Raw genomic sequence first — 12,703 nt, forward strand, 5'->3', positions numbered from 1 at the left:
GCTGTAAGACAGTGGTGAGGTGTGCTGTAGACGTGACAGAGGAGTTCAAGGTAAAGGTGGGATTGCATCAAGGATCAGCAGTCCCACCACATGACAGTGTGATTAAAGTCACCTGCAACAGTAAATATGCCTTTGGATGAGTGTTTTGAGCAGTTCTTTTAAAGCAGCTTTGTCATTATTGTGTGGACTGTTGTCACAGGGTATGTAAACTTTCTGAACAAATAAATAGGTAAACTCTTTCTTCACCACATTAATCTTAGATTAGCACAGCAGGGTCTCAGACTGTTTATGCACCAAGCCTCATATTACATGCATATGTTACAATATTTTGCCACTGATCTCAACACAGTCAACTATTCTGTCTCCCGTGGGCATTTAAATTCTAATATAATTATTGGTTACACTTCAAACATTACTTGGTCCATTATCATGACCCTCTTCAAATCACCATTTTAGTTGTTGTCAGACACTTCTTAATTTTCAATGCTCTCTTGTGGATGTGTTATTGCAAATGTGACACAGATGTATGGAAGTATACAAATATAGTAACTGATATTCATTTTCATGTGGATGAAATATTTTTTACCTGGAACTTAAGGTATAGCGCAGCATTCCCTGAAAGCATGTCCCGAACATAAGCGATAGAGGAGGCCACACGGTCCCAGACTATGTAATCAGTCTCATTATTCAGGTACTTGGTAAGGTTGAAGCCAATACCATAATCTATGACATCTGCCCTAAAGAATAAAGTAGAAAAGTTTAAATACTTTTGACATGACATGAATTCTGATTCAGCATATTATGGGAGAAAATCATACCTTGTAAGAGCAAAACCATCATCAATGTAGCTTGTTCGATCTGCTGCTTTAAACTCCTGTTAATAATGGAAAGGTCACCAAGGGATTATTATTATTATTATTATTATTATGATTCAAAATATCCCTCAAGCTTAATAACAAAATGGAATTACAGCATTCTCCAAAGCAACAGAAGAACAAAATGGCATGTTTTAAAACATTAAAAAGACACAATCCTCAATTATACAAATAGAGCAAAGTATGACAAACCCATTGTCTGTACGTGGGGCTACAGAACACCCAGTAATTTCATGTCTTTCGGCATATGATGATTATATGATGTGAAATCCACATCATATAATCCCATTTGACCATGGAGTACAAACAGGGCAGTAAGAATGTGTATTTCACATGTTTACAGGTATTTAATTTCATTTCATCATTGTGCATTGTAATTGTGGTTGTAAAAGGAAACTGCATATAAAATATGGTCAGAAAAATGCTGCATCTGTTAAATATTCAAACAATATTTTCTACAGAACTGAGAAACTTAATTCATCTTTGACAGTATCATGAACAAATACTGGCTCATGTTTCATTATTGGGTTAGGATTGGACAGTTCCTTTATTAAAGAAATCAAAGAGAAAATTGACTTGAAAGAGAATGTATAAGAATGTATGACTCTAAATTATTTTAAGACTTTACCGAATAGTTTGTTTGAAGCTGTTGACTGATGGCATCCCACATGTCGGTGTCATGGTTGACTCTATAGAATCCAATATGATCACTGTTAACCTTCAGCAGCCCATCCACTGAGAGTGAGTAGTTACGAATGACATGCTCTGAAAATAAGGTCATTTTTGAGATTATAAATTTGGATCTGAGACAACAGTACAGATATTTTAGATTTGAAAATGAGGTTTTGCTGTAAATTTTAAATCCTGCCAAATAATGCAATTTTCTCATTTTAAGCAAACCATGGCTGTTGCTACTCTACATTATATTTGGTATGCAAATGTTTATTTATGTAAATTGTATTGTTTAAGGATATTTCTCTTTAGCAGAACAACTCTGTATGCTGCATTTTGAAAGTCTGCACATTAATGTATCGCATTTATTTCCTCATCTTTATATTTTATCATATAAAGAGGATATGGTGCTGTGGTACCGCACTGTACAGGAACACACATTTTCTGACGGGAACTTTCCAATGAGTCATATCTCTCTCTCTCTCTCTCTCTCTCTCTCTCTCTCTCTCTCTCTCTCTCTCTCTATTTGAAATCTTAGTGTAGAATCAACACTTTGACTATGTCCACACAAAATAGATTATTCAGAATCATTCGGATTTTACGACATACTCAAGATGTGTCCAATCTCTTTCTATCATTGGCAGTATTGTAATGTAGTGAACAATAAACAAGCTAATGATGAATCTGTCAATATGTTTTTGGCTATTTTGAATTATTGTAACATATTACAATAACAATCAATAATAACAACAACAATAATAACAACAATAATAATAATAATAATACCTGTGCTACTTTTGTCAAAAATTGCCAACATATTCTTATCAGTTTTCACGGAATGCCATTTGACTGGAATTGTCCACTTGTACCTGAATTAAAAATACAATTGTTACATGATTAGTGCACTGGCCTTTTAATGTCTGCTTTGTTTTATCTAAGATTGTTTTCCCAAGTCTCTGTTTCAGTCTGTTGTTTGTTGATATACAGGTTCATTAATAGATTGAAACCAGGGGTGCTCACAATTTTTCAGCATGCAAGCTACTTGTAAAATCAAATAGTCAAAAGTCAAAAAGATCTACCTACTACAAAAATGCAAAACATATATATATATAAACATATTGAGAATTCTTTGCATGTGCAATTTATGTTGATGTTCCTTACATAGTCGCATGAGCCAATATTGCACAACACAACACAGTTAACTATGCACGTTTTTTCGCATATCCTTAGTTTCCTTAGTTTACTCTGTTGACTTGCATCTGAATAGAATCAGCATGGGATGAATAGTTTGGACAGTAGCTATTGAGAGCAAGCCTCACACACACTTCAACATTATCATCAAGGCTAATGAACAAAAATAAATGTGCAAGTGCTACAGGGGCCTGTACAAAAACTAACATGTATGCATGCAATTGAAGTGTTTCAATAACTAGAGTGTGCTCTTAATTTCCCTTCGGGGATCAGAAAACTATATAAAAAAAATTTTTAAAAATTAAATCCTTGTTGCACACAATTCTAAGGATCTAACAAGTTACACTGACGCGACTGACCCAATAGGTGAAGGAGGTTGGTTGGCATCAGCTTTAGGATCCAGGAGAAAACGTCTCTGGGTTAGCTTGGCATTTGCTTCTGAAACAGAGAGATCTAGCACGGGATAACCCATCTGTTTGGTCCATGTATCCATTACCTCTGCAATAGGCAACCCACTCACCTGGCATCAGAAAGGAAAAGATCGTCCTGCTAGAATAAATTCACAATATTCAAAGCAATATTTTATAAATTTGGTAAATATGCTTATTTGCTTTCCTCTTAAGAAGGAGGTGGTTGGAAGCACTGCATGTCTATATATATGTGGTTAGCCTGCCATATCATAGGGGTCTGCAGAATGAAACTCAGCAAAATTTTTTTTAAAATTGTTCTTATCTGACAAAACATCATCAACATTTAGATATAAATATGCAACTATATTGTTGGATTAATGCTGGTATGGTGCTTGTTATATCTTCTTCTTTTCTTTAGGCTTTTCCCTTCAGGGGTCGCCATAGCGAATCAGCTGCCTCCATCTAACCTTGTCTTCTGCATTCTCTTCTCACACCAACTACCTTCATGTCCTCTTTCACTACATCCATAAACCTCCTCTTTGGTCTTCCTCTAGGCCTCCTGCCTGGCAGTTCAATACTCAGCATCCTTCTACCATGTAATAATAATAATAATAATAATAATAATAATAATAATGGATTAGATTTATATAGCGCTTTCTTGCCTGGACACTCAAAGCCGCTTACATTGGATCCATTATTCATTCACACCTCATTCATACTTGGTAGTGGTAAACTATGTACGCAGCCACAGCTGCCCTGGGGCAGACTGAAGGAGACGTGGCTGCCAATCTGCGCCTACGGCCCCTCCGACCACCACCAGAACAATCACACACATTCGCACATCAGCGAGTGCCTCACTGGAGGCAAGGAGGGTAAAGTGTCTTGCCTTTACCATGACACAACGACAAATGACTCAGCGGGAACGGGAATCGATCCGCCGATCTTGAATCATTGGACGACCCGCTCTACCACTGAGCAACGGTCGCCCCAATGTATTCACTATCTCTCCTCTGGACATGTCCAAACCATCTCAGTCTGGCCTCTCTGACTTTATCTCCAAAACGTCTAACATGTGCTGTCCCTCTGATGTACTCATTCCTGATCCTATCCAACTTGGTCACTCCCAAAGAGAACCTCTGCATCTTCTACCTCTGCTACCTACAGCTCTGTCTCCTGTCTATTCCTCAGTGACCAGCGTCACTAGAGTCTCTAGACCAAACAACATCACTGGTCTCACCAGTTTTATTCACCTTTCCTTTCATTTTAGCTGAAACTCCTCTATCACACATCACACCTGACACTTTTGTCCACCCGTTCCCTCCTGTCTGCACATGCTTCTTCACCTCTTTTCCACACTCCCAATTGCTCTGGACTGTTGACCCTAAGTACTTAGAATCCTCCATCTTCTTGATCTCTTCTCCCTGTAACCTCACTCTTCCACTTTGGTCCCTCTCATTCACACACATGCACTCTGTCTTACTGCGGCTAACTTTCATTCCTCTCCTTTCCAGGAAAAAACTCCACCTCTCTAGCTTCTGCTCGACCTGTTCCCTGCTCTCACTGCAGGTCATATGGAGATTCCCGTCTAACCTCGTCTGCCAGCCTGTCCATCACCATAGCGAACAAGAGGGGGCTCAAAGCTGATCCCTGATGCAGTCCCACCTACACCTTGAACTCCTCTGTCACACCTACATGTAACAGAATTGTTCATGTGTTGTTGTTGTTGATCAACAGAGTTGGCAATAAATGCTATCAACCTGGGAGAAGTTGTGCTGTCATCAGTCTGCTGGGAGTGGGCCAGCACATACAGCACACCTCACCACTGTCTTACAGTCTTCATACATGTCCTGCACCGCTCTAACATACTTCTCTGCCACTCCACACTTCCTCATATAATACGACAGTTCCTCTCTGGGCACCCTGTCATAAGCTTTGTCCAGATCGACAAAAACACAATGAAGCTCTGTCTGGCCTTCTCTGTACTTCTCTATCAACATCCTCAAAGAATATACTGCATCTGTAGTACTCTTATTTGGCATGAAACCATACTGCTGCTCACAGATGCTCACTTCTGCCCTTAGTCTAGTAGCTTCAACTACTCTTTCCCATAACTTCATTCTATGGCTCATCAACTTTATTCCTCTGTAGTTGCCACAACTCTAGTTGCCACATCTCCCTTGTATTTAAAAATAGGCACCAGCACACTTCTCCCCCATTCCTCAGCCATCTTCTCACTACCTAAGATCCTGTTGAATAACCCAGTCAGGATCTCTACTGCAACCTCTCCTACACACTTCCATACCTCCACAGGTATATCATCAGGACCGAGTGCCTTTCCACTCTTCATCCTCTTCAATCCCTTCCTCACTTCACCTGACTAATCTTCGCTACTTCCTGGTCCACAACAGCCACCTCATCTAGCCTTTGTTCTCTCTCATTTTCCTCTCATAGGCCTCTCATCATCTCCGCTGTGTACTGGCGTCATGCCCGGAGTGTCCTCCGCCTCACGCGGACTCCAGCTCTGCTACGGCGGATACAGTGGTGGTACATGAAAATTTAAAAAAAGGCCTCTCTTCATACTACTGGCATCTGTCAATAGACTTCTGTCCCTATCCTTAATCACCCTAATTTGCTGCACACCCTTCTCTCTGTCTCGCCAACCTGTATAGATCAGTCTCTCCCTCCTTACTGTCCAACCTAGCATACAAGTCATCATAAGCCCCTTGTTTGGCCTTTGCCACCTCTACCTTTGCTTTACACTGCATCTCCCTGTACTCCTGTCTACTCTCCTCAGTCCTCTCAGTGTCCCACTTCTTCTTAGCTAACTTCTTTCTCTGTATGCACTCCTGTACCTCCTCATTCCACCACCAAGTCTCCTTATCCACTTTCCTTCCAGATGAAAAATAAGTACTCTCCTACCTGTCTCCCTGATCACATTAGCTGTAGTTGTCCAGTCATCTAGAGGCACCTCCTGACCACCCAGAGCCTGTCTTTACTCCTTCCTATAAGTCATGCAACATTCTTCCTTTTTAAGCTTCCACCATTTTGTCCTCTGCTCTGACTTTGCCCTCTTCAGCTTCCTCACCACCAGAGTCATCCTACACACCACCACCCTATGCTGTTTGGCTACACTCTCACCTACCACTACTTTGTAGTTATTGATCTCCTTCAGATTACATCGTCTACACAAGATGTAGTCTGCCTGTGTGCTACTACCTCCACTCTTATAGGTCAACCTATGTTCCTGCCTCTTCTGGAAGAAAGTATTCACCCTTTTTGCAAAGTCAACTACCATCTGTCCTGCATTCCTCTCCTGGATACCAAACCTGCCCATCACCTCTTCATCGCCTCTGCTCCCTGTAGCAACATGTCCATTGAAGTCTGCACGAATTACAACTCTCTCACTTCTAGGTTTGCTCTTCATCAAAGTCCAACCAGAATTTCTCCTTCTCCTCCCTGTGGAGCATACCCACTAACAACATTGAACATCACACCTTCTATTTCTAACTTCAGACTCATCACTCTATCTGACACTCTTTTTACCTCCAGGACATTCCTAACAAACTCCTCCTTCAAGATAACTCCTACTCCCATTTCTCTTCCTATCTACACCATGATAGAACATCTTGAAACTTGCTCTGAAACTTTTAGCCTTGCTACCTTTCCACCTGGTCTCTTGGACATACAGTATATCTACCTTCCTCCTCAGCATAATTTCAACCAACTCTCTACCTTCTCCTGTCATAGTCCCAACATTCAATTTTCCTCTTCTCAGTCCTATACTCTTGGCGTTCCTCTTCTCTCTCTTGCTGTGAACACACTGTCCTCTTCTCCTTCTTCGACCAACAGTAGTCCAATTTCCACCAGCACCCTGTAGGTGAACAGCACCGATGGCGGTCGTTTTTAACTCATTTTTAACTCGACCAATTGATTCGCATGTTTGGTTCGGCAAAAGTTTTACGTTAGATGCCCTTCCTGACACAACCCTCTGTATTTATCCGGGCTTGGGACTAGCACAATAGGAAACTGGCTTGTGCCCTCTTGCGGCTAAAGGGTAATAGACAGGGTAACAGACAGGGTAATAGACAGGGGTAACAGACAGGGGTCAACAGACAGGTAACAGACAGGGTTAACAGACAGCGGTAAAAGACAGGGTAACAGACATGGGTCAACTTCTAACCCTAACCTCTTCTCACCCCATCTAACCCTAACCCCTTCTAACCCTAACCCTTTCTAACCCTAACCTCTTCTCACCCCATCTAACCCTAACCCCTTCTAACCCTAACCCTTTCTAACCCAAACCAATTCTAACCCCTTCTAACCCTAACCCTTTCTAACCCAAACCAATTCTAACCCCTTATAACCCTAACCCCTTCTAACCCTAACCCCTTATAACCGCTTCTAACCGTAACGCCTTCTGCTAGATAGAAATGAGAAGGATGTTATTATTAGATTACCGGTTTATTGTTGGTTTATTGTTAGTTTATTTCTAAATTTATTATTAGCCTGTGGGGGGAGACAAGATTACTTTTGAACTTTAGATCACAAATAAATATAGAGACATACAATTGAATGTCTTTTTTTTTAATTAAAATTTTATTTTGCATGTTTACAATATTAAGCTATATGTTGAATACTAAGCTGAGCTTGTTCCATATTCAATGTTTGCTAAGGTCTGTATGAAAGGGATCATTGCAACAGGTATATCGCAAGGAACAAATATTTTATGTGTCCTTAACAAGAATCACTCTGCTATTTACTTTTATTTACTAAAAGTAAATAAAAATAAATCCAGATAATTACTCTGTTAGAGCAGAAAACAAAGGACGGAAACCACCAAGACAATGAGTCTTGTTAGGAGGCGTTACTATTAATAAGAGGGTCTTATTAATAGTGACAACTCACTATTAATAAGGAAGGATCACCAGAATTACCGAGGCTGAGCAGGACCTCACATGAGCTGTTTTGATGAGTTGTACCCAAATGTGAATGGTTGTTATGGTTTCTGTAATACATATTGACCTCCATCTACAGACAGAATGAAACTAGGCCTTGGACTTTAAAGAGAGCAAGGCGAGCAATCCTGTCATTCTACCAAGCCATTCATCTGACTCCAACTGTTTGATAACCATGAATAACCATTAAAAAGTGCAATAAAGAACGTGAACTGACCTACAAGGAGAGACTCCGCACCTTCAGGAGAACCTCACCGGCTCCATCTACAACCTGACAGACCATGTACAAGACGGTATGCCCCCTCTCCCTCTTTTGTTGCTCCTTTGTCGTCTCTTACTTTGTGCTGTACTTCTGATGTACTGTCTGTGTTGTACTGCCTGTTGTACTGCCTGTGTTGTCCTGCCTGTGTTGTACTGTCTGTATTGTACTGCCTGTTGTACTGCCTGTCTACCGTGGGTCAGAGAGGACTGCAATTTCATTTGTGCTGTATGTCGTGAACATATGGTACGCTTGACAATAAAGCTGACTTTGACTAAAAAACTGAGAAAAATACTCTGAATACTATAGTAAGTACATTTTTGGACATAAAAAGGGTTCTTTCAGGTCCATTTTTGCACTGTGTTGACTGTCACACATAAGGGGCCACTTCATTCGGTTGGACACAGGAGGGTTTTTGCCGAGTTCCACTGTCAATAGGCACAGTGGGTTCAGGCTAAAAGACCCCTACTGTGATGGTCTGTGTCTGTCTTGCTTTTGTATGTTGTTTTATGGGTTCAGTTCTTATACTTTTCTGTTTCTGCCACATTTAGTGATTTGTTGCACCTGGTTTGTTTTTCCTGATTGTTTTGTTTGGAGTTTAGCCAATCCGTGTTTAGTTCTCCCCATAGTTAATTAGTTCGTCATTTGTTTCACCTGAGGCCAATTTAGCACCCTGGCCTGCCTATTTAAGGCGTGTCTTTTCTGTTCAGTGCTGTCACAGCGTTTTTCAGTAATCCCTTGTAGCAGAGTATCGTGTATGCCAATTGTTTACTGTTTTACCTGACCCCCTTCTGTACGACCCCGAGTTTTGCCTTGCCTTGTCTGTTCTTGTTTCGGTTTTGACCTCTTGCCTGTTCGACGATGATTTATGGATGTCCTACTGGTATTTTATGCTCCGAGTTTTTCCTGGCATTTGAATTTGGACTGATTAAAGGATTTGGATTTTTGACTTTTGAACTCTAGCGCCTGGTTCCTTGTGCAACCGTAACACCTACATAGGAAGTCACTGTTAATGCTGTATGCTATTTGTGTTTATGGGTGGTTTATTCTTTTGTTTTATCCTTTTTGTTTACACTTTGTTCGTTCCAGCAGGTTGGGGGGAGTCTACGGGGGTCACGGGAGCAGTCCAGTCAGGAATCACCTAGATGCAGAACAGGTCTATGAGAGTGGCTACATTTAATATTAATGGGTTACCCAATCCAATTAGGAAGTGGAAAATTTTGTCCAAACTTAAACAAAAGGTTCAAGTAGCTTTCCTACAAGAAACTCATCTAGATGACTCAGAACTAAATTGGGATGCGGAGAGGAGTGGCCATCCTCGTACTGTATCTGGTGCAGTAAATTATGAACATATATTCGAATATAAAGATAAAGAAGGTAGATTTCTCATACTTGTAGGTAAAATAGAAGGTATCGTTGTGACCCTCTTTAACGTGTATGTCCCCCCTAAGAGTAACTGGTCTTTCTATAAACATGTATTTGACCTAGTTACAACTAAGAATGAAGGGATAGTGATATGTGGAGGTGACTTTAATATTCGACTTATCCCAAAACTAATTTCTTCAAATATAAGATCTGATAACAAGAGAACTAGTAAAAAATTACACATTTTGATGCAAAAAATGGGTACTGTAGCCGTGTGGAGAAAGATTAATCCAATTAGTCGTGATTATTGTCACTATTCGTCCTCCTACAATGTCTATTCTCATGTAGACTATTTAAAAAAGATCTCTTCAGACTAGAGAAGTGCGAAATAGCCCCTTGTACAATATCAGATCATAGCTCAATTTATGTGTCATGTCACCTCAACAATAAGATTAGATCAACTCACTGGAGGCTAAATCCAAACATTTTAAATAATCCAATTATTAAAGAGAAAATTAAACCAAAATTAATTTATAGTTGGAACAGAACAACAATGGAGAGGTGACACTGTCTGTCCTCTGGGATGCCATAAAGGTGGTTATTAAAGGTAAGATAATAGCAATAACCTCAACAGAAAAGAAAATCAGGCAACTAAAACTTAAAAATGTGAAAGACAAAATGAAAAAACTTCAGAGAGAGCACTCGGCAACATAAGGTGAAGGGAAAAAAATCCCTACTAAAAAGACCATTGATCAACTGAACACAAATGAAATCTTAATTAAGCTTAAATCTTAAATAACCCTAACCCTTTTTACAAAGCTATTATACTATGAAACGGGAGGGAAAGCAGCTGAACTCCTAGCATACAAGCTGAGAAAAAAATAAGCAGAACTATACATAGAATAAAAAACTCGAGAACAAATGGAATGGAGACTAGCCTGGGAAAGATAGAATGCTTTGAGAATTATTACAAAAAACTATATTCACAATCACAATTGAAAGAGGAACATCAGATTGATGCCCGTCTATCGTGATTAAACTCACCAAAGGTCACAGAGGAGCAAAATCATAGACTAACATAATAGGAGAGCTAAAGTCAGCCATTGTCACACATAAGGGGCCCCTTTGTGTGACATAAAAAAGATAATGCAACAAAAACTGGACATACTCATAGTGAGCCTAGATGCTAAGAAAGCTTTTGATTTGGCACGATGGTCAATCCTCTCTCTCCTGATAGAGCGTTTTTTTCCTTTTTTTTGTGTCTTGTCTCTCCGTGTGTTTTTCCATCTTTGTCACGTCCATCCTCGTCGTGTCCACTTGCCCCACGGCGCTCATACTCCCGTGAGTTTCTGCTCAACATGCGCAGAACGTTTTTGGACTTGGACCCAGCAGATGCAGAAGTGCTGCGCGAGTGTGGCCTGCTCTGGAGTCCTGCTCAACCACCGACCCCCACTTCTGCTCCCAGCCCGCAGTCGAAGCGCCACAAGCGGGAAATGCGAAAGCAGAAGCGGGGCAAGCGCGGAGGCATCTGGGCGAGGCTAGTGGCTAGCTCTCACCGGCCGGCTATCCCGACCATCACACTCGCCAACGTACGCTCGCTGGACAATAAACTGGACTACATCTGCCTGCTTCGATCATCAACTAAGTCTGTGGATGAGTGTTGTGTCTTTGTATTTGTGGAAACATGGCTCACTGACAGCGTCCTGGACTGTGCCGGCTAACGTGCTACCAGGCTGACAGAGCGCTGGCCGAGGGGGGGAAGACCCGCGGTGGGGGACTCTGTTGGTTGAGCTTATGATCATCAGATGCTGGGCATTCTACCTGCCCAAGGAGTTTTCTGCCATATTGCTGGTGGCAGTATACATCCCTCCCACCTCCAGCAACAACAGGAGTGAGGCACTGAATGATCTCTACCATCACATCAGTGAGCAGCAGACAGTCCACCCACATGCCTTCCTCATTCTGGCGGGGGACTTTAACCATGCAAACCCTAAGAGTGTGTTTCCAAAATTACGTAGACATATCAACTTTACCACCAGAGGAGCTAACATCCTGGACAATGTCTACAAAACACATAAAAATGCCTACAAGGCCCGCGCCCTACATCACCTTGCAGCATCAGACCACACCACTTATGCTAACGCCTGCATACAGACTGCTCGTTAGAGTCGTTAAGCCTGTGAAAAGACAGATACGGGTGTGGCCTGATGGGTCATCAGTGGCACTCCAGGACTGCTTTTCAACCACAGACTGGCGCGTATTCAGACGGAGCCACCCACAACATGGATGATGTCACGGTCACCAGAACAATCTCTGTTCAAGCAAACCAGAAGCCTTGGCTGACAGGTGAAGTCCACAGGCTCCTGAAGGCGAGGCCTTCAGAGCTGGGGACGAGGTAGGCCTAAGGACAGCTAGGGCCAACCTGTCACGAGGCATCCGAGTGGCCAAGAGACAGTACTCCAGGAGGCTCGCCACCCACTTCAGTGACAGCAGAGACACCAGGAACCTGTGGCAGGGGATTCAGTCCATTACGGACTACAAGCCCCTTCCGCAGTCCTGTGACAGCTCCACCACTCTGCTGAATCAGCTGAATGACTTCTTTGCGTGCTTTGAGGCAGACAGCGGCATCCCGGCACAGAAGGCTCCACCCCCTCCTGGTGACCAGGCGTTAACGCTTTCTCTGGACAGCGTGAGGCAAGTCCTCAGAAGGACCAATGCACAGAAAGCCCCAGGTCCTGACAACATTCCTGGTCGTGTCCTGACAGACCATGCTGATGAGCTCACAGGTGTCTTCACGGACATATTCAACATCTCCCTGAGCCAGGCTGTTGTCCCTACCTGTCACAAAGCCGCCACCATCATCCCATTCCCAAAGAAGTCGCCCCCATCTGTCTTCAATGACTACAGCCCAGTTGCACTGACTCCCATCCTCATGAAGTGCTTCGAGCAGCTAGTCATGCAGCACATCAAGTCTGC

General features: G+C 42.0%; 1 protein-coding gene across 1 annotated transcript in view; it reads right to left on the minus strand.

Moving 5' to 3' along the window:
- The window catches only part of enpep (glutamyl aminopeptidase), a 79,933-nt gene that overhangs the window by 36,307 nt on the left and 30,923 nt on the right, over window positions 1–12,703 (minus strand). Inside the window, exons 10-14 of the mRNA XM_068339716.1 lie at window positions 3,098–3,258; window positions 2,334–2,416; window positions 1,504–1,640; window positions 819–874; window positions 587–737 (exon numbers count right to left, since the gene is read on the minus strand). Coding sequence (XP_068195817.1) covers window positions 587–737; window positions 819–874; window positions 1,504–1,640; window positions 2,334–2,416; window positions 3,098–3,258 — 588 coding nt within the window. The remainder of the gene's footprint in view (window positions 1–586; window positions 738–818; window positions 875–1,503; window positions 1,641–2,333; window positions 2,417–3,097; window positions 3,259–12,703) is intronic.

Source organism: Antennarius striatus, chromosome 17, assembly GCF_040054535.1.
Source record: "Antennarius striatus isolate MH-2024 chromosome 17, ASM4005453v1, whole genome shotgun sequence".
Lineage (NCBI taxonomy): Eukaryota > Metazoa > Chordata > Actinopteri > Lophiiformes > Antennariidae > Antennarius > Antennarius striatus.